Source organism: Hypanus sabinus, chromosome X1 (assembly GCF_030144855.1).
Source record: "Hypanus sabinus isolate sHypSab1 chromosome X1, sHypSab1.hap1, whole genome shotgun sequence".
In the NCBI taxonomy this organism is placed as follows: domain Eukaryota; kingdom Metazoa; phylum Chordata; class Chondrichthyes; order Myliobatiformes; family Dasyatidae; genus Hypanus; species Hypanus sabinus.
In genome coordinates, this window is record NC_082738.1 from 25,877,016 (window position 1) to 25,904,945 (window position 27,930).

Here is a 27,930-nt window from a genome sequence, read left to right on the forward strand (position 1 = left end):
ATAGCCCTCTATTTTTTTGAGCTCCATGTACCCATCCAGGAGTCTCTTAAAAGACCCTATTGTATCTACCGCCACCACCTTCATTGGCAGCCCATTCCACGCACTCTCCACTCTCTGCGTAAAAAACTTACCCCTGACATCTCCTCTGTACCCACTTCCAAGCACCTTAAACCTGTGCCCTCTTGTGGCAGCCGTTTCAGTCCTGGGAAAAAACCTCTGACTATCCACTTGATCAATGCCTCATCATCTTGTACACCTCTATCAGGTCACCTGTCATCCTCCGTTGCTCCAAGGAAAAAAGGCCAGGTCCTTGTAAATCTCCTCTGCACTCTTTCTATGGTTTCCACATCCTTCATGTAGTGAGGTGACCAGAATTGAGCACAGTACTTCAAGTGGGGTCTGACCAGGGTCCTACATAGCTGCAACATTACCTCTTGGCTCCTAAACTCAGTCCCATGATTGATGAAGGCCAATGCACCATATGCTTTCTTAACATTTTCCCATTACCTCCAGATTGATGGTTGTATACTACCAACTGAGCTAAGGCTAGTTCTATCAGCCAAATGCTAATAGGTTTTTTGATTGTGGTAGCCATAATTCTAACATGTATTTTCTGCAGTTGGTATACGTGAGCAAAAGCACAAATATTGTCTTTTATTCGTCTCCTTAATGTGGATTAATTTGCTCTCTTATCAGAATTGCAGTTGACTAATGTTTAATATCCAGCAGTATAAATAGCTTAATGTATTCAATGTGTAGTATTGTCGGGACCTATGGTAATACAAGTTTACAAAGGTGCTTTAAGACAACAGATCTTGAGTCTCAGTTGTTTCCATCTGTCTAAATTGGACACCGCAAAAAATTGTATACAGTAAACCATTAATAAATCTATTAACTTTATTAATAGTTTAACAAGATCAATCTCCCTTTAAGAGTCTGGGATCGTTTCCGTGCGTCAAACAAAATTTTGCACGTAATCTTGACAAGGAAGTAAGAGCGAAGCAGCGAACGAGGTAGCAACAAACTCTCTGATCTCGACAATCTGTGAAGCCGCCATTTGTTACCGTGTTTTGCCGCATAATGAATAAAAAAGGTAACGTGTGGTATTTATCAGGATTACAGTACGGCCTCATTACCGAGGAAGGGATCGGAGATAATCGGGGTCTGTGCGATCCGTAGTTCTCTCGTTGCTCAGCCTTGTGCCGCCTAGCGTTGGGCGACTCTGCTGATCCAGCTGAAATTTTCCCTGCTTAGATTATAAAGCGTATTATAAATGAGATAAATACAGCTGGAGAATAATATCCTTTGTTTGAGTTATTTGCACGAACATTGTTTCTAACGTTTATTTTTGCAGTTGGTGGCCTGTTTGACATGAATGTATGTGCAACTTCTTTTTTAGCCATTGAAGAACATTGTTGTGCTTTTTTCAGTTCTCCCCTGAGGACCCTTTGGGGGGAAAATCTGCAGATGCTAGAAATCTGAAGTAAAAATAAACAGACTGGACTCAGCAGGTCGGGTAGCATCTGCAAAGAAAGGAATAGGGTCAAATGAGAAGGGTCTCCAATCTGAAACCATGTTGATGACTTTCTGAGAAGGAAGGAAGTGTCTCTTGGCATCTATCTAGTGTTGTTATGGACGATAAGGATAATCGACATCGACAGGGAGGATCATCGTAGCTGACTGTGATTTCTAAATGTACGTGTGCACGTACTAGAAGGATGAGAATGAGAACACTAATTTTTTTGTACTTTTCTCCCAGTGTGCATACATGCATACAACTTAATAAACAACACTCATAGTTGTACACCAGCTTGTATGGGGGGGGGGGGGGAAGGTTATACTATTGGCTACTAATGAGTAATTATTGGATACATAGTAAACTGATAAATTGTGCTCCTGGAACAATGTTTCATGTCTTCCAGCCAGCTCAGAAGACTTTACAGCTATTTTACACTTTAGATGTGTAATCAGTGTGGTAATGTAAGAAAACAGGAGCCAATTTGTCCACAGGAAAATTCTATAATTTCTATGACATAATTTCACAATATGCATGCCCTTGCGGTACAGTGCTCTTCTATTAGGTTCAATTCATAACCTGCTTTCCTTAATCATTTGCTTTATTTTTCACATTTTTTACTAATTCTTGGAATGTGGGTATCCTTGAAAGTGACTTAATTTACTGCCTGTTCTTAGTTAACTTTTTAAAATGTTATGGTGGGCTTTCTTGAAATGTTGCCATCTTTATGGCGAGGATACTCCCCCAGTGCTATTCGGTGGGAAATTCAAGAATCTTAACACAATGACAATGAAGTGATAATGATATTTGCCTAAATCAGACAATATTTGAGAAAAGGTGAATGGAAAAGAATAATGTACATTCTTCAATGAATATGGAATATTATTGAAAGAGCTGGGCTCAGTGCCATCAGGAACCTCCTCCAAAATGCCCCAGTACTGAGGTGACAGGTCCTCAATAACAACCACCATCTTTTACGCAAGGAATGACAGACTCTAGAAGTGCAGAATTTCTCAGCATACCCACCCCTTCTCCCTTGACCAGGTTACTAGGTTTCTTTAGTATCTCAATTGATGTTAGTCTATTATTGCCACATGTACCAAGATACAATGAAAAGCTTTGTCTCGATTAAACGCTGGTGAAATGCTGTCTTAATGTCAAAGGCAAGCATTATCGCCCCAGATTCATATAGCACATGTAGCTTGCCATGATGACCATCTAAGTTACTTCCATTTGGCCATGTTTGGTCCAAAACCTTCTAAACCTCCATAACCTTCCTATCCATGTACCTGTCAAATTGCCTTTTAAATGTTGTCATTTACTTGTCTCAACCACTTCCTCTAGCAGATTGTTCTATATATGTACCACCCTGATTTTTTTAAATTGTTTTTCCAGTTGTTATTACATTTCACCTCTCTCATCTTAAATCTAGGCCCTCTAGTTCTTGACTCACCAATCCTGGGGAAAAAGACTGAGTGTATTCACTCCATCTACTTTATACACCTTTATAATCTCACCCCTTAGTCTCACTCACTTTAAAGGAAAACAAAAGTACTAGACTGTTGAGACTCTCCCTGTAACCCAGTCCACCAACAACCTTGTAGATCATCTGGAATTCTAGTCTTTTGTCCATGTACCAAAGCCCTAATGAGACCTGACCCAGGCTGAGCTTTTGTCAGTTTATTTATGATGCTTCTTTCAAAATAACATTTGGGAGCAGATTGATAGGGTAATGATTAATGTGGTTGGGTTTGTTTTGCCTTTAACACATGGGGTAGGCCTGGCCAACGTTCCACACCACACTCAATATTTTTGTGACAGCTTTCAATATTTTACATTTTATAACTATTAAATATTTTGTTCTGATTCAAACCTGCCACATTGGTGCAGTGACTTATTGCTTCTAAGTTAAGTCACTGAGCAGTGCAAATACATTTTACTGTGGTTCTTTAACCATCAGCTACGTCATCCATATGCCTGTGAATTAGTTATTTTTCTCCAGAGGGAAAATACCATTTTACTCTGCCATGGCAGTATCCTCTTGCAACAAGACTTAAAGCAAAAAATACCTAGAGGGATTTGGGTATATCACAAGGAAACAAAAACAAAATGTCTTGTGATACAATGCCCACAGGATTTACAGTGTTGATGGATACAATGACTTCAGAGTTTTGACCACCTAGAATTGGAGTTGCAGGTGATGAGTCTTTATTTATTTTTAATATAGGGAGGTTACAGGATGGAGGAAGTGATTTTTGAAAAGAAAATGTGGGAGCAATAACCGTGGTATTGTGAGCAAAGTACAAAACACAGTGCAGACATTTTCTCATGAGGAAGAAGCAATTTTCAAATATCAAGCTTTTAAGTCATCCTATAATCAAGGAGCCAGAGAATGGAAGATCGCTATAGTATTTTGAATGAACTGAACTTGGGCCTGAAAGGTGGTGAGGAAGAAAGAACTGTATAGCACAAAGGGGAAATGCAACTTTTTCTAATTGACTCTAGTAAAGGATCAGATGTGGGTGGACTGAATTATCAAACTGTTTTAGATATGTGGTCCTGATTTTAATCCTGCCTAGATGGCAAAGTTTTAACAGCTGGCTGTTAAAATTTCAGCATGAGGGAGAATTTTTGTCAATTCAGCCCAGAGTAAAATTTCCTCCGCTCTGCTCCAACAATAGATTTGTTTTGTTTTGTATAACCAAGACAAACTGTTAATAATGATCCAGTTTATTGTTAACCCTGAATCCCCCATTATTGGATCAAATTGTGGATAGTTTTGCTCTGCAACTTGCAAAATGCTCCACCTAATCTGGGAACACTGCATACTGTTAGAATTAAAATTTCCATTCACTAGTTATCCATTTTGTTTCTCTGCACAAAACAGCAACTCCATCCAGTGGCCAGTACTTATAGTTTCACTTTCTGTTTACCTCACTGAATAGCAGTTTCAAGAAAATGCTTTTTTTAAACTCAGGAAATCCAGAATGAAGAGTTGGGACCAATAGAACACAGCATCTATATAAGTGCCATAGGGCTATTAAAACACAAATTTCACACAATCTTAAAATCCAGGCAGTTAATCTGATCAACCATTCTAATTAGACCCCTCCATCTATAATTTCAGTCACTGCAATGTACTCAAAATACTTTAAACCACTTTTTATAATGCTGTTTACATTGTAAATATATGGTGGTGTTTCTGCACATTTTGTTCCATATCTGTACTTTAACCTCTAACTTTATATTTTATATACCATGGATTCTGGTTAATTGGGACATATCAGGACCAGTACATTTTGGCGCAGTTAAGTAGCTGCCCCAATTAGCCAAAGTTTCATAAACTTGTTACAAAGGAATAAAAAAGACAAAGTACCATTTAGCTGAAGAGCAAATGATGTATTTAAATGAAATACTGAACAAATTAGAACGCTACCAATGCGACTACATTATTATAAAACTGTGATTTAGTTCCTAATAGTAACAATGGAGGAATTCATCCATGTTTGCTGTGATGTATAGGGTATCCAGGGGAGGGTAGCACCTCTGATGAAGGGGCTTGTGTTCATTCTGGGGCAGCACAATTACGTTTGGTCCCCACTGGACACTTAGCTCTCACCTGTGGCTCCAAATAGCTGTTAGCACGTGACAGCAGACACACCCTGGTACACCGCTTTGGCAGGTGGGCTAAACCAGGTGAGGGTAGCTGGCGGGCCTCATACCCAGTGAAAAAGGGACACGCCTGTCCTAGCATGTGAAGTTAGCTCTGACGGACTGGGTGGATGAGAGTAAGAGTGAGATCCAATGGCCGGGAAGGCAGTTCTACAATGCTCCGTGGAGAACAAAGGGCATAACAAGACACAGAAGAAGTCATGGTCATGCACTACAACCAAGGTAGACCCCAGTTTGTGATGTCTTCTTGTAACACTGAACTCGTATTTCTGAGGTCAAGAGAGTGGAACTGTCCCAGTGCAATGGCACTTCCACTTTAAAAGCTCTCGCACAGGTTTCACTGTCATTGTCGGACATGACAGACAACCAACACACTGCCCTGTTCTTTTGATTGAATATAAATGAACAAAATTAGTGCAGGCACCTAATGCAGATAATGGACTGCATTGCATCCTCCAAATTTTCATTGTAACATTCATGATGATTGTTGATACCTTCAAATTGTTTGTAGTTCTTAACTCATTGAAGTAGTGAAATTGTTTTATTTTCACTCCTGGCTGTTTTTGGCATCTCCAAGCCTGAGTACTTGAAACTGCAGGGAGCAAAACAGTTCTGAGTTGTTTTACTGCTTATTTCTCAATAACTATCAGTAACAAAAATCACTGCTTTTTGAACACAAACACATGCAACTGGTGCTATTTTAAAAACTGTTTGCTCTGAGCAGTGTAGTGTCTAATGACCACACTAGTTCATGTGACTGATGCTAGTTAGAAGCTGTTTGGCACCAGTCTCCTTCCCAATTAAGCAGCATAGTGCCCCAAATAAACAAAGGGAATCCCAGCTATTCTCTCAATTCGTCCTTATTCTTTAAGAATTGTCCCAAATACATGGCTGCCCCAATTAACCAGAATCCACTGCATTTCTTTATTCTTTATAGTAGATGAATGTTGTTTTTGTTGCATGTTGTGCCAACACACCACAGCAGCAAATTCCTAATACATGTGTATGGCAAATAACGTTTATCCTTGATAACTCTAGAGCCTTATTGTATATTTGCCATAAAGAACTAAAATCCCAGTGCAGATTGGTGTGATATAAAGTTGTGGCATTGCTCCAACTTTTTCTCAATCCTTCCTCCTGCATTGTTGTCCCTTGTCTCCAACTTGCTTCCTGCTGTACTGAAACTAATCTGCAAGAAAGGAAATTGTTCAACCAACACACCCTCCCCTCCAGAGCCAGTTACCCCCACTTCAGTGTTGATTTGTTGTCTGCAGCTGATGTTTGCATATGCATGTGTTCAGCGTGGAGCGCCAAGACATTGTTGATTCATTCATTGAGACATACAAAAGTATGGGCCCTGGACTGAACATCCTGCAAAACAAGGGTGTCCTATCAGTATGTCCTCACTGAACTACACTGCCTTCTGGCAACAGAGATTCATAACGAGACTCTGGAAAATTCCCACATCTCTGAGACACCTCTTGGAAAAGGTGTTAATTGACAACGAAATTCACCATCTCCTTCAGGTACATCAACACAACCTTTGGCCTTCTGAGGAAAAGAGTGATTAAATATGAAGATGTCAGACCTGGTACAATTTTATGGTCCTGTCCATCTATGCTTTTGAGATTTAGACTACAATAGGCTCCATCCTTCATGTGCCCAGCAACAGAATTCTGAAACAATTTCTCTGTTCCAAGTTCTGTCACATTTTCAATAAGACAGAGGCGGTTCAGTTCAAATAACTCAGTTATTTGTGGCAAAAATACAACAAGGCATCAACAATATATGTGTTCTGTTCTATTGGTTTTATATTCTGATCATCTATCCCTGCTCTGTCAAAAGGATACAGGTTATCAACTGAACAGAGGAACTGACTCAAGGTTGCAGTTTTTCCCCTGTGGGTGTGGAGAAATATCTACTTGCTTATCTTGATTTCTCCATAGTATATGCTAATTTCACAGGTGCACGTTTTTCCCCTTACCTATATATAAAATAAATGGGTGGAGGTTAAGAAGTTGTCAGCTCTATACAGTGGATTCTGGTTAATTGGGGCAGCCACTTAGTTGGGACAACCTTTAAAGAATAAAAACTAATTGAGAAAATAGCCAGGATCCCTTTGTTTATTGGAGACACTGTCACTTAATTGGGACAGGAGACTGTTGCCGAACAGTTTCTAACTAGCGTCAGTTGTGTGTACTTATCTGGCTGTTGGACACTACACCATGCTTACACTGGATGATTTCCTTTGTCAATAACACATTTAATTGGGCCAAAATGTACTTGTCCCAATGTGTCCCAATTAATCAGAATCCATTGTAATATTTTTCAAATGAAAAATGTTAATGTTCACAGTTGAATGTGTTCATGTTTTGAATTTTCTTTTAAGTACATAGCTAAGAATTCATAGTTCCTTGAAAGTGGCTACGTAGGTCGAGAAGGTGGTTAAGAAAGCTTATAGATTGCTTGGTTTTGTTAGTTGAGGCATTGAGTTCAAAAGTCAAGAGGTTATGTTGCAACTTTATAAAACTCTGGTTAGGCTACATCTGGAGTATTGCATACAGATCTGGTCACCTCACTACAGGAAGGTGGGCTTTGGAGAGGGTGCAGAAGAGGTTTAACAGGATACTGCTTGGTTTAGAGGGCGTGTGCTATCACAAGAGGCCGGATAAACCTGAGTTGTTTTCTCTGGAGCACCGGAGGCTGAGGAGAGATCTGATAGAGGTTTACAAGATTACAAGAGGCATAGATAGAGTAGACAGAGAGTATCTGAGTAACCCTGTTTCCCATGGTAGAAATGTCTAATACCAGAGGGCATGCATTGAGGTTGAGAGGGGGTTGGCTCAAGAGGAATATGAGGGTTAAGTTTTTACTCAGAGTCATAGATGCCTGGAATGATGGTAGAGGCAAGTTCATTAGAGGCTTTCAAGAGATGTTTGGATAGAATGTGCAAATTCCACATAGCACCTAGGGTCGAGATTGAGCCCAAGCCTCTGAGGCTGAGGCAGCAGCACTGACTGCTGCACAACTGTGTTGGCTTAGTCAATATCTATGCTCAAAGTGAGTAGAGGGCAGAAAGGTACATACTTCTATGTTTCCTGCCCAAGCTGAACTGGCAGCTAATAAGAAAGGAATGTGCCAATCTGTGATAATGTGTCAGAGGTATTGTGAAGCTGCTGCATCTTTCCTATGGTTGGCCCTTTCATGCAGAACATTGGTTTATTTTTAACAAATATAACATCTGGTGTGTTTTTTTTAAGAAAAGCTGAGCAAAACGTGCTGGTGGATCAGATGTTGACTGTGATAATTTTCTGAAAACCAATGGTTATGATGTTTCTTAGTAAAATCAAAATGCAAGTTCTGATTCTTGTAGTTCATTATGATGCTGTTATTAGTTTATCAAATGGCACTTAGGTCACCTAAAATATTTTTGTCAATTCACACTCAGCCATCTTTCTTTTAAAATATAATAATGCATTTTTCTAAAAAGGGGACCGCTGGTGATGATTTTTATTTTTCTTGTATTCTCCCCTTGTCAGAAATTCGGCTGTTTCTGGATACCTTTGTAAGGCTTGTTATGGCTGTGATCTGCGTTACATTTTTTTCCCCTTTTGCCTGCTGTGAAGTTCACTCCTGGCTTCTGGAATGCTGCTGTATTGCTAGTCAGGTTGACACCTTGAAATACAGTTGATATTAGAAAGTCATAGTCATAGAAAAGTACAGCACAGGAACAGGCGTGTCGGCCCATCTAGTCTGTGCTGAACCATATAAACTGCTTCCTCCCATCCTGCACCTGGACCATAGCCCTCCATATCCTTACTACCCATGTGCCTATCCAAACTTCTCTTGAATGTTGAAATCGAGCTTGTATGTACCATTTGTGTGAGAAGTTCATTCCACACTCTCACTACCATTATTTGACATATTTGCTAATTTTTTTCTGTGGGTGTGGGGAAATATCTGTGCTGATTTATCTCAATTTCTCCACAATGTATGCTAATTTCACAGGGGCATGTTTTCCCCCTTACCTATATGTTGAAAAATAATGGGTGCAGGTTGAGAAGTTATCAGTTCTGTATCATTTTTCAAATGTAAAGTCTTAATGTTCACAGTTGAATGTCTTCATGTTTTGAATTTCTTTACCCTTCCCGCCCCAATCCCAATTTTGTTTTAGGTTCATATCCTCGGCAGGCAAGTTATCCCAGACAACCAGCTGTGGTTCAGCCCCAGTATGTGCCCACTGTTCAGTTTCCTCAACCACCACCTTATACTGAACCACCTCCATCTTATGCAGAGGTGAGCAACCTAGTTTGCGTCAACTTTTCACGGGGATGACATCCTGTAATGCAATTCCAGCTCATTCTACCACGGTGCCTTGTTTAATCAATAGCATGGTAAATCATACTGTAGTTCAGAAAATTAGCTCCTTTACTCCTGACTCCTAGGTTGAGGGGAACTTAACTGCAGAGTAGAGTTTGAGCCAGGAGTGGGTCATGAGGGAGCATTGGCCTGTGGCAATAGTAACCGTGAGAGCCAGATATATTGGATTTGGAGGTGGTGCAGAGGAGGTTCACCAGCTGGATTCTGGAGATGAGGGGGTTAGACTATGAGGAAATATTGAGTCACCTAGGATTATACTCGCTGGAATTCAGAAAAATAAAAGCGGATTTTATAGAAACATACAATTCTGAAAGGGATATACTGTATAAGATAAAGGTAGGAAAGTATTTCCAATGGCAGTGGGGACAAGACTAAGGGACATAGACTTAAGATTCAGGGGAGTAGAATTAAAACAAATGAGAAAGAACTGCTTTTCCCTGAGAGAAGTGAATTTGTGGAATTTTCTGCACAAGGAAGCAGAAGAGGCCACCTCATTAAATATATTTACAACCCATATATAGATTTTTACATAGTAGGGGATTTAAGGGTTATGGTGAAAAGGCTGGTAGATGGAGCTAAGTTCACGGACAGATCAGCCATGATCTTATTGAATGCGGAGCAGGCTCGACAGGCCAGATGGCCGACTCCTGCTCCGATTTCTTATATCCTTATGAATAATAATGTTAAAGCTCATGTGGTCAGTATAAATTGATTAAACCTGGAGGAGATGATGGACTGTTACAGATCAAATTTTGTGTGTGTATATACTGTGCAAAAGACTTGGGCACCCTAGATTTTCATATATATTTTAGATGTTTATTTTTGTCTTCTGCATTAATGTGTCAGCAGAAAAGGACAAGTTTTAGATTTCCAAACATTCATTTCCATAAAATTAAATGCTAAAGTAACTTTTTTGTTATTTATTATAGAAAGTAACATATTAAGTAATAGATTACTTTTCAAATAAAAACTTGATGACTTTGTAGGTATACAGCCCAGTGAATGATTAAACAAAGATAACAAGCAGGATGCTGTTGATTGATGATACTGAGTTGAATGAACTAAATTAATTAAATGAAACAGAAACAGGTGCAAAAGGAATCAAACTGAGCAAAGGCCAATCAAGCTAAAAGGTGAGGGTGCAGCAGATGTGACAGTTTAACCTTCAGGTCAGCAATTTTTACACCAGAGCAAGAGAGAGCATAGCAACAAGACACAAAGTAGTCATCCAGCATCAGCAAGGTCTCTCCCAAGCTGAAATTTCATGGCAGACTGGAGTTTCAAGATGTGCTGTTCAAGCTTAAAGAAGAAATAAATAAATAAATAAGTAAATCAATTATAGCATATGTATATTGAATAGATTAAAAATTGTGCAAATACTAATAAATATATTAAAAATATATTAAAAAAGGATTCAATGTCCATTTAGGAATTGGATGGCAGAGGGGAAGAAGCTGTTCCTGAATCACTGAGTGTGTGCCTTCAGGCTTCTGTACCTCCTACCTGATGGTAACAGTGAGAAAAGGGTATGCCCTGGGTGCTGGAGGTCCTTAATAATGGACGCTGACTTTCTCAGACACTGCTCCTTCAAGATGTCCTGGGTACTTTGTAGGCTAGTACCTAAGATAGGGCTGACTAAATTTACAACCCTCTGCAGCTTCTTTGGTCCTATGCAATGTTCTCCACAGTACATCTATACAAGTTTTTGAGCACTTTTGTTGACATGCCAAATCTCTTCAGACTCCTAATGAAGAATAGCTGCTGTCTTGCCTTCTTTATAACTGCATCGATATATTGGGACCAGTTTAGGTCCTCAGAGATCTTGACACCAAGGAACTTGAAACTGCTCACTCTCTCCACTTCTGATCCCTCTATGAGAATTGATTTCAACACCATTGAGGCTGTCTGAGATTACCTGAAGAGACAGAAGCAAGTGAGACAGGCAAGTTCTCCAAGATGCTTGGAAAAGCCTACCAGCCAATTTTCTTATAAAACTACATAAGTGTATCTAAAGGAACTGTTGAGTTTTAAAGGGTAGTCACAAAATTTTGTTTTAGCCTTTTACTGTTGACTGCTTTTTATAGTCAATCTTTAAATATTTAGAAACTTCTCATTTCATTATTTTTGAAAGCTTCTTTGCTTTACAAAGTTTGTTTTTTACCTGGGCCTAAGACTTTTGCACAGTACTGTATACGTGTGTATAGTATACATCTCTGAGCAATTTTCATAACCATTTTTGAGTGCATGTATCTATCCATATTTATATATAATAGCCAGCACTTTCTTCCCCTGCCCCTCATTCCTCAGACATTTACCTCCCTTCCATCTGTACATTAGTATCGAAAATTCTCCTTGTACAAGCTTCATTCATTCTCCTGAGGCCTTACAACATAATATTACCAAAGGTGCAGACCACAACCATCTTAGCTCAATGGCTCCCAGTTTCTTCTGAAATTCCAGCATTTAGCAGAAATAAATTTTCTGAGATGCAGGAGAATGGGAGGTAATTGTTCCCTGTCAAGAGACCTGGGACTATTAATTGTCAAGGGAGGTGTAGCAGTTGACAAGCTTCTTTACAGCATTGGTGAGAGTATTGGATTGATACTGGTTTATCACTATACTCTCCACCTGTGAGAAGCAGAAATGCTGGGAGGGCCATTGTGGAAGCATGCAGGGACATCTTTGTTCAGCAGAGACATTACAATCCAGCAGTTAGATCATGTTGTACATTGCTTTTGTACTCTACACTATTTGTTTGTGACTCTGACTGATGGAGGTGTTTAAACTGGTGATATTGATTACTCGACATTTGTGGTTTAGTGGCCCCATTAGTCTGGTTGTTTCTGCACAAGCAAAGATATTCTTCCTGAGATTTTGACCAATGCAATTCTGGATGAGGATGGTGTGTTTTGAACTGGGGGATTGTAATGTTTCCTTAAAGAGAGAATTTGTGTCTCGCATATTTGAGATTCCAAATATAAAAAATAAAGGGTATCAGCTGAATTGAGGAAATTTTATACCATGCATCACAGTCATGACTTTTGGATTTGTTTATTGCTCATAACAGGAAGTATGCTCTTAGACAAAAGTGTTGATGATGAGCAATTCATTTCTTGATTAGTCCCCCCATTCTGCAAATTAATTCTCTATGGAAATGTTAGGGTGCTTCTACATGTTTATACCTCTCAAAATAGCACACAACTGAGCAATTGCCCACTCTAACCTTCTCATTGGTAGGTGGCACTGAGATGCAAAATTTATCTCTTTTATGTATCAGACTAGCCAAGTGAAATTTAGATTCGGTGTCCAAGGTCTGTTTGGAAAATCTTGGACTCATCATTCTTGAAAGGAGCTGAATAAGATGGATATCTTCACCAATACTAAATAGACTAGCAAAGGTATAGTAGATCATGAACACTATTTCAAGTGGAATCTCGAGTGCAGGACAAAGGGATGCCTGTACAATCTGGTAAGAAACAGGTTCGTGAGTAATGTCAGAAATGGTATTTTCAGTACCTAGCATAGTATTTGCATTGGGGAATAGTGGCAAAATCCTGGAGATGCCAAAACTGTAGATTTCCAAAGACAGACTGAATAACCTGGCTATTCTTATACTTCTGTTTTGGGCAAGTACAATTACCTTTTCTACCTAGTCAACACATCTCTGATGCCTTTTAGGTTGCTGGAATACACTGGTCCTTTAGCTGCTGATATTAGCGTATTGTTAGCTTTAGTTGCATTGCACACCTGTTGTATTCTGTTACCAATGGGACAATGTTATATGCTACTGGCTTGGTCTACTGAGAGTTCAAATGCAATGGCAGGATCTCACCTCTCATTATTCCCTGTGGTAGCATTGTTTTTGAGAGAACAAATTGTTTTTTTTTCCTGAATGAGGTTTATCTCAAATATAAGGATGTTTGTGTGAGGTGAGATGCATGTTGTGGTAATGTCATTGTGATAGAAGGAAAATTTGGCAGTTTGGATAGTATTTTAAAAAAGGATGTACAGTTTTAGTCAAGTTTTCTAGTTTCTTGTAAAACAGTTTTCTGTCTTCAATGACTTTGATCCAGGTACTATGTTGCTGTTCGAAATCAGGTTTATTATCACTGACTTGTACTGCATGCCATGAAATTTGTTGTTTTGCAATTGTACATTACAAAGATATAAATTACAAAATAATTAGGCATAAACAAGGAATAACGAGGTAGTGATCATGGACTGTTTAGTAATTTGATGGTGGAAGGGAAGAAGCTGTTCCTAAAATATTGAGTGTGGGTCTTTAGGCTCCTGTACCTCCTTCCTGATGGTAGTAATGAGAAGAGGGCATGTCACAGATAGTGAGGGTTCTTAATGATGGATGCTACCTTCTTGAGGTACTGCCTCTTGAAGATTGTCTTAATGGTGGGGAAGGGTGGAGCTGGCTGAGCTTATCATTCTCTGCAGCCTCTTTCGATACTGTATGTTGGAGCCTCTGTAACAGGCTGGGATACAACCAGAATGCTCTTTCCTGTACGTCGTAAACTTGTAGAAATTCAAAAGGCTTTTCACCTTTTTAGTAGCTCTGAAGAATGGTTGATGAAAATGAGATGAAACAGTAATTAAGCACATTCTTCCTTGAGATGGACAACGTTTCTTTTGATGGAAGCTTTGATTAAAAGTGCATGAGCCAGCCTGAAATCATGGAAGTGTTCTTTGAGCATACTATTGAGGTCCACAGAACACAGAATGTTCTGTGTAGCTAGATTTTCTAAGGAACAATGAAAAGTAATTGCATTTGTACCTGGCTAGTTAAGTTTGTTGGCTTTTCACAGCTGTCTCTACTACCACCCTTGAGCACTTGTTCTAATAGGCTTCTGTCACATGCACTGAAATGAATCTCCAGTTTATGTAATTCGACTACAGCCTGGGGTCATGTACTTTCTGGGAATTGTGGATACTTTCATCAGAACTGTGAGCTTTCTTGCTTGGGGATGGAGTGGTGCTAGTAGTAAGGCAGGGATTGGGGATAGGTGATAAACAGGTGGGATTGCCAGTACAAAAACAAATGCTGTGTTCCTCTTTCAATATTGTTTGCATTCATTTTTGAAGTTGCTGTCTATTTTACCAGCAAATTTTTTTATCACAAATTGGTTTTGGTGGCATGCTTTCAAATAGTGTTTTGTGCTGGCTCCAGTGTACATGGAGAGAATGGGGAATGATTCTTGAGCTATTATTTCCCAGTGGAGCTTATGTTCTTTAGCCCTCTCTCTTCACTGCCCCCCCCCCCCAATTCCCCAGCCGCCACTTCTTACATTTTGATTTTTTTAAAAAGAAAAAAAATACTTGACTTATCCGTAAGTTAAGGATGCATAGTTGGGGGTGATGTATTAGCATGGATAGAGGGATGGTTAACGAATAGAAAGCAGAGAGTTGGGATACATGTGTGTGTCTATGATTGGCAATCAGTGGTGAGCAGTGTGCCATGGGTTGGTGCTGGGCCCGCAACTGTTCACTATATACACTAACGATCTGGAAGTGGGCCAGTGTAGTGTGTCTAAGTTTGCTGATGACACTCAATGGAGTGGAAAAGCAAATTGTGCAGAGGATACGGAGAGTCTGCAGACAGGTATAGATAAGTTAAGTGCGTGGGCAAGGGCCTGGCAGATAGAGTACAATGTTGGTAAATGTGAGGCCATCCACTTTGGAAGGAAAAATGGAAGATCAGATTATTATTTAAATAGTAAAAAATTGCAGCAGCGCTTGTGCATGAATCACAAAAGGTTGGTTTGCAGGTGCAGCAGGCTATCAAGAAGACAAATGGAATGTTGGCCTTCATTGCTAGAGGGATTGAATTTAAGAGCAGGGAGGTTATTCTGCAACTGTATAGGGTACTGGTGAGGCTGCATCTGGAGTACTGCGTCCAGTTCTGGTCTCCTTATTTTGGGGACAGTGCAGAGGAGGTTCACCAAGTTGATTCCAGAGATGAGGGGGTTAGACTATGAGGAGAGATTGAGTCACCTGGGACTGTAATCGCTGGAATTCAGAAAGACGAAAGGAGGTCTTATAGAAACATATAAAATTATGAAAGGGATAGATAAGATAGAGGCAGGAAAGTTGTTTCCACTGGTAGGTAAGACTAGAACTAGGGGACATCGAGTCAAGATTCGGGGTAGAAATTTAGGACGGAGAGGAAGAGGAATTGCTTTTCCCAAAGAGTAGTGAATCTATGGAATTCTCTGCCCAATGAAGCAGTGGAGGCTACCTCAGTAAATATATTTTAGACAAGGTTGGATTGATTTTTGCATAGTAGGGGAATTAAGGGTTATGGGGAAAAGGCAGGTAGGTGGAGATGAGTCCATGGTCAGATCAACCATGATCTTATTGAATGGACCAGATGGCCTACTCCTGCTCCTATTTATTATGTTCTAAATCTGTCAGAGTTTTGCTAAACTGTAGTGCTTAAGGTTGTTCTGATTGGTTCAAGGACTGAATGATTGAAGGAAATTCTTGCCTGATGACAGCTTTGAGAGGATGGCATGGTCCCAAGGGTGGAGATCTTTGAACATAGATCTTGCCTCCTTGAGGCAATGCCTCTAGTAGATACTACCAATGGTGAGGAGGGACGTGCACATGATGTATTAGGCTGAGTGCACTACTCTCCACAGCATCTTGTACTCCTGTGCATTCGAATTGCTGTAGCAGACCATGATGCAACTAGTCAGGACACCTCAACAGTACATCTATAGAAGCTTGTTCAGTGACAGGCTGAACCTCTTTAATCTCCTAAAAAATTAAGACGCTGGTGTGCCTTCTGTGTGATTGTATCAGTGTGCTTGTCGCAGGACAGTTCATCTGATTATGTTAACAGCCAGAAGTCAATGTTCTGATGATGAAAGGTGAATTGTTAACTCTGCTTCTCCCTGCAGAGGTGCTGAGTATCTCTGGCCTTTCTCTTTGCTTTGGATCTCACACAAATATATTTTTTTTTGCCTTGAGATTAGTCTTTAATTACAGTGTACAACATTGAAATAAATAGGTGCCCTAGCTTTTTTTTTAACAACTTGGACTAAAATTAATATCTTCAGTTGTAATCACAGTTATAACTTGTTTTTGTCCAATCATTGTGTAATTTACATAATAAATGTATTTTGAATCCTTTATTGTTATCAAAGTATGTATGCAGTATACAATCCTGAGATTTGTCTTCTCCAGACAGCCACAAAACAAAGAAAACCAAGAAAGAAGACCATGGAATCCGTTCAAAGAAAAAACACCAACCACCCCCCCCATGCACAAAAAAAAATAGCGCAAATGGCAACACCAAACAACCGGGCAAAAAAACAAACTTTTACTGATTGCATTCTGTAGACTGTATTTTGTGCAAAGTTAGTCACACAAATAGCTTTAACAAAGTTATTTAGAAATAACAGTACATAATCCCCATGAGTACATATTGATGTTTAACTTCCATGTGAGTAGTAGTCTTTAGATTCATGCAAAGAAACTAGATGCTGGAGGAACTCAATAGGTCAGGCAGCGTCTTTGGAAGAAAATGGACAGTTGACTTTAAAGGTCAAGATGCGTCATCTGGACATTTTCCCAGTCTAGATAATGCACCTTAACCTAAAATGTTAATAGTTAATTTCCCTCCACAGATACTGCCTGACCCATTGAGTTCCTCCAGCAGTTCTTTAATCCAGATTCCAACATCTCCTGTCTCCTGTCTCTCCTCTTTAATTCCAAGTACATATTTCTCTTTCATTTTCCCTTCTGTCCCATTGTCTCAGATTCAGTTTAATTTATTTATCGCATACATCGAATCATACACCTCCTCTCCCTCCTGGGTGTTGATTCTGATTTGGACAGTCTCTCTTCCATGACAGGCAGGGAGGACATAAAAAGAACAAGAAGGACAGAGGGCAAGGCTTATTTGAATCATTGTTGCTTTCTCACCCACCCCTAGGTGTGTGCAACACTGCTATTAAATGACCAATCTTTGTCACAGGAGCTATGAGGTGAAATATTATAATAAGATTCAGTTTTTCTCCCTTTGCCTCTCTTTGAGTCTCCGGCTTCGGCCAGAAACTCAAATTCCTTCTCCAGATCTCGCTCATTCTGAGAGCCGCCATGACTTGGCAGTTCAGTTGTGCTGAAAAAATCTCAGAGGTCTTTTGCAAAAAAAAAAATCTAAGATGCTGAAAATCTGAAATAAAAATAGAAAATGCTAGTCAGACAGAAAAAAAGGATTAATATTTCAGGGCAATAACCTCTTATCAGAAACGAGAAGAGTTAAGAAACCTTATTTTAAGTGGTAGAGAATGGGGAGGGGTGGTGAGAAATAGTTATGATAGGGTTGAGACCAAGAAAGACTGAATGCTGTGCAGTGGTGGTGCTGAAGGCTCATTAATCACAGAGGATCTGCCTGGATCAGGGGTCAATAGAGGGAGATGAATGAAGAGAGAAATGACATTGAAACTGTGAGACACAACACTGCCTTTGCTGGAAATCTGAAGTACCAGAGAGTACTGGATCTACCCAGTAGCTCGGGCAATGACTGTCCAGGGAGATAAACTGAGTTAAAGTCACACATTGATGATCTTTCAAGTCTGGCCGGTTCTGATACAAACTGAAAAGACTGCTTTTCTGTAATTGTTGAGTCCCAGAACATGCCTAGCCAGATGCACTTCATCAGGTCTACTGTAGGAACAGTGCAAGAGATCAAAGACAAAGTGGTGGGTGTGAGATTAAAAAAAAAACTGAAGTGACAATCAGATGCTTGGTGGGCCAAATAGGCGTGTTCTACAAAGTGGTCACCTAATCAGCAATGGGTTCCACATCATGAGTGGTGAGTGCAGGTCATTAAATTGGAAGAATTCCAGGTGAAGCAACAATTCACATGCAAGGATTGTTTAAGCCCCTGAGTGCTGGGAAGGGAAGACTTTGCATCTGAAGATGTAGTGAGAAGGGGTGTGAATGTAGATAGAAGAATGAACCAGGGTGAAAGTCCCTTCAGAAGCTGAATGGGGGTTTGGGGTGGAGGAGCAATGACAGGTGTGTCCAGTAGGGGCATATAGTGAAGGTAATAGAAATGCCAGATGATGTGGAGTTTGCTGTGGTGGAAGATGAGGATGAGGAGAAGACTCACAGAGTTGTACAGTCCCTCAGGTCCATCGCATCCATGCGGACTGTTTTTACCCACCTACACTAAACACATTTATCTGCATTGAGTTTGCATCATTCTGTGTCTTGCCTGTTTGTGCCTGTCTAAATGCCTCCTCAATGTAGTGATTGGGTCTGATCCACCACCTCCTTTGGTGGTGTTTTCCAGATATCAACTACTCTGTAGTTAGGAAAAAAATCTTGCCCTTGAAGCTCCTTCTTCTCTCCTTAAACCTATACTTTGTTTTTGTTACCCTTACCATGGGACAAAGAATCTGACAAACTTACACACGGCTCTTATAATTTTTCCTATTCCAGGTCCTCTGCTTCAGGGAAAATGAACCCATAGCTAAAGTCCTCCAATCCAGGCAACATCTTGGTGAATCTCTTCTGCATCCTCTCCAATGAAATCTCATCCTTCCTACAGTGTGGTGATCAGAACTGCACACAGTGCGCCAAGTGTAGTCTAACCAGTGTTTTGTAAAGTTGCAACATAACATTGTAGCTTTTTATATTCTATGCCCTGACCAAGACATGCCATGTGCTGTCTTCACCAGCCCCCATTTGACTTCTAAAATGCATCACTTAAATTCCATCTGCTAACGCTTTGCCCAACTTTCCACTTGATCTTTATCGTGCTGTAGGCTTTGATAATCCTTCTTGCTATCCACAGCACCGTAGTTTTCAGTTCATCCACAAACCTATTAATCATGTCCATTCACATCCAAGTCATTAATATATTATCAAAGCTTACAGTGCTAGCACTGATCCCTGTGATACTCCATTAGTCATGGGCTTCCACCATTTCCCTCTGCCTTTTGTCACTAGAAACATTTGGGATCCAATTAGCCAGTTTGCAATGGATCCCATTTTCCTTAACCTTCAGGGCCAGCCTACAATATGGGACCTTGTCAAAAGCTTTACTAAAGTTCACATTGACAATGTCTACTACCCTGCCTTCATCAATCATCTTAGTTACTTCCTCAAAAAAGCATTCAGAATCCGAATCAGACTTAATATCACTGGCATATATCCAGTTCCTGGCTTTCATGTGTGGTTTAGCTACTAAGCCCAGTGCAACCATTTCTGCAGACAGGTGAAGGGGTAAAGTTGGGTTACTGGCACCTTAAAACCAGTCACTTTGGGCAGATGGGGCTCATCAGTCGTTGTTGAAAGTTCATCCAGGAGAAGGAAGATTTTTCTGATCTCAATCTTTGCTGCCTTGAGGCTATACTCACTCATGGGGAAGGCTTCAAACCCCAGAGCTGGCGTCCCTAAGGCAGTACTATGTTGAGTTCAACACTGACTGGCAACTCCTGCAACACCGTTGGTGCCAAACTGTATTGGTCTCTGCCATTCCTTTGGACTCATTAGCTGTGTGAAGAAGGAGAGGCTGCTGCATGGGCAACAGCTTGCTCTCCATATCCTACTGCTCTGGTTTGTGTATCAAGCAGACAGCCAGGACACAATATCCATGATTGACCCTGAATAACAGAGGGTGTCAACGTGTCATGAAACATTTGTTTTGCTGTCGCAGTACATTGCAATATATAATAATAAAATGCTACAATAAATTACAATAAGTGTATATATTAAAAAAGAAAATTAAATAAGTAGTGAAAAAGAGAGGGGAAAATTATTGAGCTGGAGGAGAAGAAGCTGTTCCTGAAACTCAGATCAATGAGGCAGGATTTCCCCCACATAAAGCCATACTGACTAACTCTGACTACCCCCTGCCTTTCCTACATAAAATCTGTCCCTCTGAATTGTCTGCAGTAATTTCCCTACCACTGACGTAAGGCTCACTGGCCTGGCTGCCATTTTAAAATCTAGGAATGCTAGCTATCATCGAGCCTTCTGGTACCTCACTTGCGGCTAATACAGAAGCAAACATCTCCATCAAAGCCCCAGTAACATTCTGGCGTCGATCACATCCAGCCCTGGGGATTTATACACACATTTGAAGACCTCTATCGCCACCTCACTAAGGCTGACATGCTCTAGACTATTAACGCACTCTTCTCTGAATTCGCGATCTTCCTCATCCTTCTTGATAAATACAAGTGAGAAGTGTCCTTTAAATATCTCATTCACATCCCCTGGCTCCACACACATTATGATCACTCTTCTCAAAAGGCTCTTTTACTATATGATCATTAGTCCTGTTTTACTATGGAATGCTCAATCTAAAGCATTTGTTTCTCTGGTTTACAATTGGAGTGAAGTTACAGCCTCCAGTTTTATCAATGACTTTATGAAAGGTGCATAGACAGAATTTTCAGAGGAAGAGCAGATGGAAGAACACAAATGTTGGAAATTGGGACTAAATATTGGGTGGACCTCCCCATTTCTAAATTATCCTCTATGTCACAGACCCTCCATAAGAAGATGATACATGAATGTGTTGTTCTTTACAAACACTGGTCGGCCTGCTGAGTATATCCAGACTTGTTCCCTTTTGCAGTACTGTGTTAGTCTTAGGTACCTATACGTATAGAGCTTGGGTGCCCAAGACTTTTGCACGGTACTATAGTAATTTTATGTATTGCACTGTACTGCTGTTGCAAAGAAAACACATTCATGACATATGTGAGTGATGATAAACCTGATTCTGCAATGGGCCTCTATTGTGGACTGAGATTGGGAAGGGTACAGGGAGAAGGAAATCATGGTTGGGAAAAGGGGAAGGGAAGGGAGCGGGGAGAGAGTGAGAAGCACCAGAGAGACGGTCTGTAATAATGAACAAACTAACTGTTTGGAATCAAATGGTCTTGCCCAGTGTATCAGGGCTAGGTGTGTTTGCACCTGTGAACCCCCCTCCCCACTGCCTCTGGCGCTCCTTCTCTGGCACCTGCCCCACACCCCTCCCGTGACGCCCCACTCTTGCCATTCCCAACATCCTTTGCTCCTGCCAGATTTATAAACTCTCTACTTCACGTTGAGAAATACAGTACTGTGAAAAAGTCCTGGGCATCCTAGCTATATATATGTGCCCAAGACTTTTGCACAGTACCGTATACTTTCAACGAATGGATTGTAATATCAAGATTTTAGCTTTATGATAAATTGATTTGAATTTGTTTACCTCTCAGATCCAACGCCAACCAGGATATGCCCATGTTCCACCTTATGTGCCAGTCTCAGCGCAAATGCAAGTGAATCCAGCAGGGGCAGGCATGCCTGTGAGGTACTATGCAGTACCACAAGTGTTTCCTCCACACTCTACTGTGGTCGTGGAAGGTGCATTTGATGCAGGTGCCAGGTTTGGGGCAGGAGCCACTGCTAATCTCCCGGTAAGTATTATGGACAGCTAGCATTGTATGCCACAGTACAACTTACAACCTTACCTAATGTGCTCTCTGGTTTTAGCTTGAAAGCATTTCACGTGAGTTTATAGGTGTATTCTGACACAGAATCAGCTACAAGTGTAAAGCAGCTACGATCTCCCAAATGATGATGCCTAATAATCTTAATCTACAGGAATAAAATGAAATATAAATGAAAACCTTTATGCACTGTACTGCATTGCCTGATATTCTTTGTGCTTTTAATAAAAAAAATGATATTGTCTTTGGTTTAACATAGAAAAAAATTTGAAACAGTATCAGTTTCAGCAATATTTGCGACATGCTAAGGGGCAGTGTTGAACTGTACCCATGTATTTCTCTAGATGTATTAACCTACAGGAGGCAGAAACAAAAATAATGCAGAGCAAAGAAAGCTGTGGCAAAGCTTTGAGAAATACTTCTCTGATTTTCTTAAAGTTATGAACCATGTTCCAGAAAAGCATGGTTACACGTCATTGGATATCGAACCTCCCCTTGCAACTCTGTACACCATTCTCTTTAGTCTCAAAGAGCTACATGAGCCCATTTCATTTCTAAAAGCCTAGTGACAATGGTGTTACAAATGATGATGATGACGTCAACTCAACAGGCGTGAGAGGCCAGCGTCAGGCATTTTCATGCCTTACAAGGCGCGGAATGAAAGACTATGGTGCGCCACTCCTCACACAGATATGTCGCAGTATTTTTCTTCTTCATTTTACGAGTTCGAGTTGCGAGCTCAACACTCAACCCGGCACGGATGGAAAGCGTACTCAGGAACGGCCTGACTGGATTTGAACCTGGGAACCTCTGTTCCGGAGTCTGGTGCTGATGTCACTGTGCCACCAGCCAACAACCTTTCCCTCAATGTCAGCAAAACAAAAGAGCTGGTCATTAACTTCAGGGAAAGCGAGGAGGAGTTGCAGTGCAGAGTTCCTGTTTACATCAGCGGTGCTGTGGTCAAGGGTTGAGAGCATCAAGCTCCTAGGAATGAATATCACCAACAGTCTGTCCTGGTCCAACCACGTTAACACTGCGGCCAGGAATGATCACTAGCACCTCTACTTCCTCAGGAGGCTGAAGAAATGTGACGTGTCCCCTTTGACCATGACACATGTTTATCGGTGCACCATAGAAAGCATGTTATCTGGATGCATCACGACTTGGTAAGGCAACTGCTCTGCATGAGACCAAAAGAAACTGCAGAGAGTTGTCCCAGCGCGGAAACCAGCTTATGCAGAGTCCATGGGCTCTGCTTATACTTCTTGCTGCCTCAGAAAAGCAACCAGCATAATCAAAGATCAAACCCTGGATATTTCTTTCTTCTCACCCCTCCCATTGGGCAGAAGATACAAAAGCCTGAAAACACTTATCATTAGGCTAAAGGACCTTTCTATCCTATTGTTACAAGATTATTGCATGGTTTCCTAGTATGATAAGATGGACTTGTGACCTCGGAATATACCTCACTGGGGCCTTGCACCTACCTATTTACCTGCACATGCACTTTTTCCTGCACTACAACACTTTATTCTGCACTCTGTCATTGTTTTATCTTGTATTACCTCAATGCACTGTTACAATGAATTGATCTGTACAATATGCAAAATAAGTTTTGACTATACCTTGGTGCATGTAGCAGTACTAAACCAATTTATCCTCTTTTAAAAGAAATTGTAACATCTATTTCTGATTTCTATGGGGGTAGGTTGTTCTGCATTGACCGTCCTGTGAAAATGTTCTGACTCAACTGCATATTTACCTTTTATTGGCCTGGAGCTTTTTTGACCTGGCTTCTAGGATACCCTGGAATAATTTTCTATTCCTCTGAAGATCTTAAATTCCTTATTCCAATGTAAAGTTCTCAGGGCAATCTTTTCTCCTTGCTTAAATGCACCTATCCACTGATCTAGTTGTTTCTAAGATCACAGTGTCCTCTGTGAGTGTGGTACTATGCCAAAATTGTACACCATACTCCACCTAGGCATGGACAAGTGTTTTGTATGAGGCAGCTGTCGTATCTGGGGATTTGTGCTTTTCCCCTTGAGCAATGTTTGCCTTTTCCATTGATTTCTGCATATTGTGCTGTAAAAGCCATATTTCCCCCAACTGCTTTAATTCATGTTGAATGTCATTTACCATTGCACTCTATTTTCCCAATTATTTTTGGTGTCAAAATACAGGGCAACTGCTGACATAATATTTCAGTTTGCAATCTGTAATGTAGTGTCTTTATTTTCTCATTTATGGGATCAAATCAAATCAAGTTTAATTATCAGTCAAACCATACATACAGTAGATACAGCTGATCAAGACAGAGTTCCTCTGAGGCCAAGGTGCAAAACATTCAAAATAGCAACCAAACATTCAAAAATAGTGAGAAACATAACTCAAAATAGTGAGCAAAGAAGCATCTTCACTCAAAAAAACCCCATGTATATGGTCCAAGACGCTGAGCGACAATGTCCAGCAATCAATGGTACCGTCTCCTGGCAGTATACAGATGCATACAATCCAGCCTGTCATTCCATCGATCGAACACGAGGGCAGCACCGACAGGAGAGGCCAGGCCCCAGCTGAACTCAGATGCCACGCTGTAGCACTTCCGTGTCTCTTATCTGGTGTACAGCAGGAGGCAAGCCCGAGGCTTGAGACCTGGTCCTCCCTACAACTGAGGCTACACAGCTCTCATGTTGTCTGTCCCTCCACCAGACACGGTTAACAGGCCTGCAACAACTTACATCATCACTGGCCAACAGAGTCTTGTGATTGCAAGTGAAATGTCCGAGACAATCTCCTACGGTTGTTCTGCACCAACTCTGATGCTTCTGAGGAGAGGGTAGCAGCACGGTCTCCAGTCAGGTCAGCTCCTCCAAACCCAAACCGGCTCCTCTGACCAGGTGAGCCCCTTTGATATCCTGAACAGGATGATGATGTTGCTGGCAAGGACTCATTGCCCATACCTAAATACTCTTAAGGAAGTTGTGGTGAACTACCTTCTTGGATTGCAGCTGTCCTTCTGATGAAATTTCTTCCACAGTTCTCTCGCATAGGGAGTCCTAGCACTTGGATCCTACAGTAATTGAGGAACGATAATGTATTTCTGAGGTGAGAAGGTGTGCACCTTGGAGAGAAACCTGGAGATTGTCTCAACCCAAGACATTGACTGCTCACTTCCCTCCACAGATGCTGTTCGACAGCTAAGATCCTCCAGCATCTTGTTTGTTGCTTCAGATTCAAGCATCTGCAGCCTCTTGTGTCTCCAACCTGCAGGTTGTGCTGCCCTCCTTTGTAGTGGTTGCATGTTAGGGAGGTGCTGTGGAACCAGGCTTGATAAGTAACTGCATTTTGCAGATGGTACACATGCAGTCACTGTATTGGTAGTAGATGAGGTACTATTCATGAGGCGGTCTCCAGGGGTGGTGGGTTTCCCATGCAGGGAGAGAATGAACTGGGACTGTGTTCTTGATAGTTTAGATGAGAGGCATTGTTATTGAAACTTACAAATTGATTAAAAGGCTTAACAAGTTAGATGTTTCCATAGGTGAAGAGTCCAGGAGCAGCAGCATAGTTTAAGAGAGAGATGACAATCTTCACTCTCTGGGTGGTGAATATTTGAAATTTTCTACCTTGCAGTGGTAATGGCTCAATCTCTGAGGACCTAAATTAGAAATCAATACATTTCTGGATGTTAAGAGATACTGGGATAGTGCTGGGAAGTGGCACTGTGGCAGAAGGCATGAATGAATAGCAGAGTAGCCTCAAAGGACCAATTAACCTGTCCTGCTCCTCTGCTTTCTCATGTTCAATTAAGTGGGTTGCTTTGTCATTGGGCTTCTTGAGTGTGATAGGAACTGCAGGTGGAGAGTATTCTGCTGGACTGCTAGATTTATGCCTGGCAGAGAATGGAAAGACTTCAAGGACTAGTTAATCCCACCCTGTTCTCTGAACTTTCTATTCTGCAAAGTCATTCTATAGGACCACCTTTTTACTTTGATCACTGAGTTCATATTACAGCAGCCTAGGTCTCTCACCTGATCTCATATTTGTGTTGGTTTGGTGCAGTGATCCTCAGTGTAAATGAGTTTTGAACCTTAATCGGTCAGTTCAGTGCACATCTGGCTGACCATTGGGTGGTTTTCATGTCAGATATTTGTGACTTTTAGGGCATGTGATGAGCTATCAAAATATGTTTATTTGCTGAAATTGATGCCGCCAAACTTTGATGTAATCAATAATGCTACTATCCAACAGTGCAGGAGACTCTCAGCTTTGCGGCTTTCAAATTTCACTCTGCTTTTTGGGTTTGTGACTGAACCAACGTGTTATTCTTTGACTAGTGGCTCCTTTAGCATGACGGATCACCGTACGTTGTGCTTTAGATGAGCCCTATGGAAGACTCGTTTCAACTTCCTTGCTGGCACTAGCATTTTTTGGGTAAATAAAATGTCGCCCACAAATAACTTGTCTCTTAAATGTCTTGAGGCATACTGAGACCACTCTGAACAATGACAGTGGATCAAGTGTCATGCACAAAATTAGGAAGTGTTGTGAAGTACAGCCAGAATGCAATCAAATGGCTCAAATCAGGCTTTGCTTGTTACCCCACCATAAAGTGCCTTCACAATAGGTTGTTTCCACAACCAGTTGACTTTTGCCAATGAAAACAAGGGACTGCCTGGCTGGAAATGTTCTGATAGGAGAGAAAAGCAAATTAGAAACTCAAAAGTTTATAATTTAAGATGACTTTTTTTATACATACCAAACAATGTTTATTAAGTTTAAAAGCACACTTTATTTTCTTTCTTTATTTAGCCACCTCCACCTGGTTGTCCTCCCAATGCAGCTCAGATTGCAGCCATGCAGGGTAGCAATGTCATCGCAACCCAGAAAAAGGGCAGCTGGGCTTCCGGAGGTTCTGATGGTGGTTACACTATCTGGTAATTCGATGAAGGCCTCAACAAGAACGTACAGTGGAAGAAGCAATGAACTAGACCAATTATTTAGACAAACAATGGACTTTTCTTGATAGCTTGGCCTCTTCGCACTTTGTATGATCAAAAATTGTAGTACACCTCTGCAGCAGGAGGAACTGCTAACAGAACAAAATGGATTGAATTGAATCTAAGTAACTGCTTTGTTTTGTGCCTTAACATTTTAGAATTAAAACAAAAAAGCCTAAATAATCAATAAGTAGCATTTATTAAGATGATTCAATGTTAACATTTATCAACCAGTAGTACTTCAAGATCACAGACTGCTGTGTCTAATCCATTTTCACTACTGATTTGGCAATGCTACAAAGGTTTTGCATGTAACCACGGCACAGTGATTTTATGTACAGTATATTGCTGGTTAACATGAAAAATTAACAGTGATAATATCTTTCATTTTAATAAAAGCTGCAAATTTGATAGATATTAATGCCGTGCTCAAAGGGTTTAATTGCGCTAATTACTGAGGTCTATGGAAATCTGAGCTTTATTTTTAACTTGTTAAATGCATCTGAATTCTCTTTTTGGATTCTTGTGCAAATAATTGAAGGGGAGGCAATTATTTCTCCTATCTTGCTCACTTTCTGAAGGATCATCACATTATGCTAGTTTTCTCTCTGATATGCTCTGACTGTTAAATTCCTATATGTAAAAATAAAAGCTTCTAGTGCACTTATTTGTTAGTATTTATGGCCCAGTTCATTTCACTGCAAGTTCAACTCTGTGGAAGAATACCTCAGTTATTTTGCTTTGAAACTTCTTGTTGTAGGGTGAGGGTAATTGCCTGCCTATTTCTTGGCTTTTTCTACATCACAGATTATAATTTGCGCTTTGAAACTAAGGCGAGCAGAGATGGTCAATAATTTCTGAGCTTCTGAAGTGAATTACTGATTTGGATTTT

General features: G+C 40.6%; 1 protein-coding gene across 1 annotated transcript; it reads left to right on the plus strand.

The window, feature by feature from the left end:
* The first annotated feature begins 935 nt into the window (after positions 1-935).
* On the plus strand, positions 936-27,705 carry dazap2 (DAZ associated protein 2). The gene is made up of 4 exons (XM_059956105.1): positions 936-1,093; positions 9,363-9,484; positions 21,802-22,002; positions 26,851-27,705. The coding sequence occupies exons 1-4, from the start codon at positions 1,081-1,083 to the stop codon at positions 26,977-26,979; spliced, it is 465 nt and encodes a 154-aa protein (XP_059812088.1). The 5' UTR covers positions 936-1,080; the 3' UTR covers positions 26,980-27,705.
* Positions 27,706-27,930: the final 225 nt, after the last annotated feature.

Bases quoted from the DNA above. Each gene is read 5' to 3' on its own strand.
- dazap2 (XM_059956105.1), top strand. The intron at 9,485-21,801 runs GTGAGCAACCTA...TTTACCTCTCAG, and splicing joins CACCTCCATCTTATGCAGAG to ATCCAACGCCAACCAGGATA. The intron at 22,003-26,850 runs GTAAGTATTATG...TTCTTTATTTAG, and splicing joins GAGCCACTGCTAATCTCCCG to CCACCTCCACCTGGTTGTCC.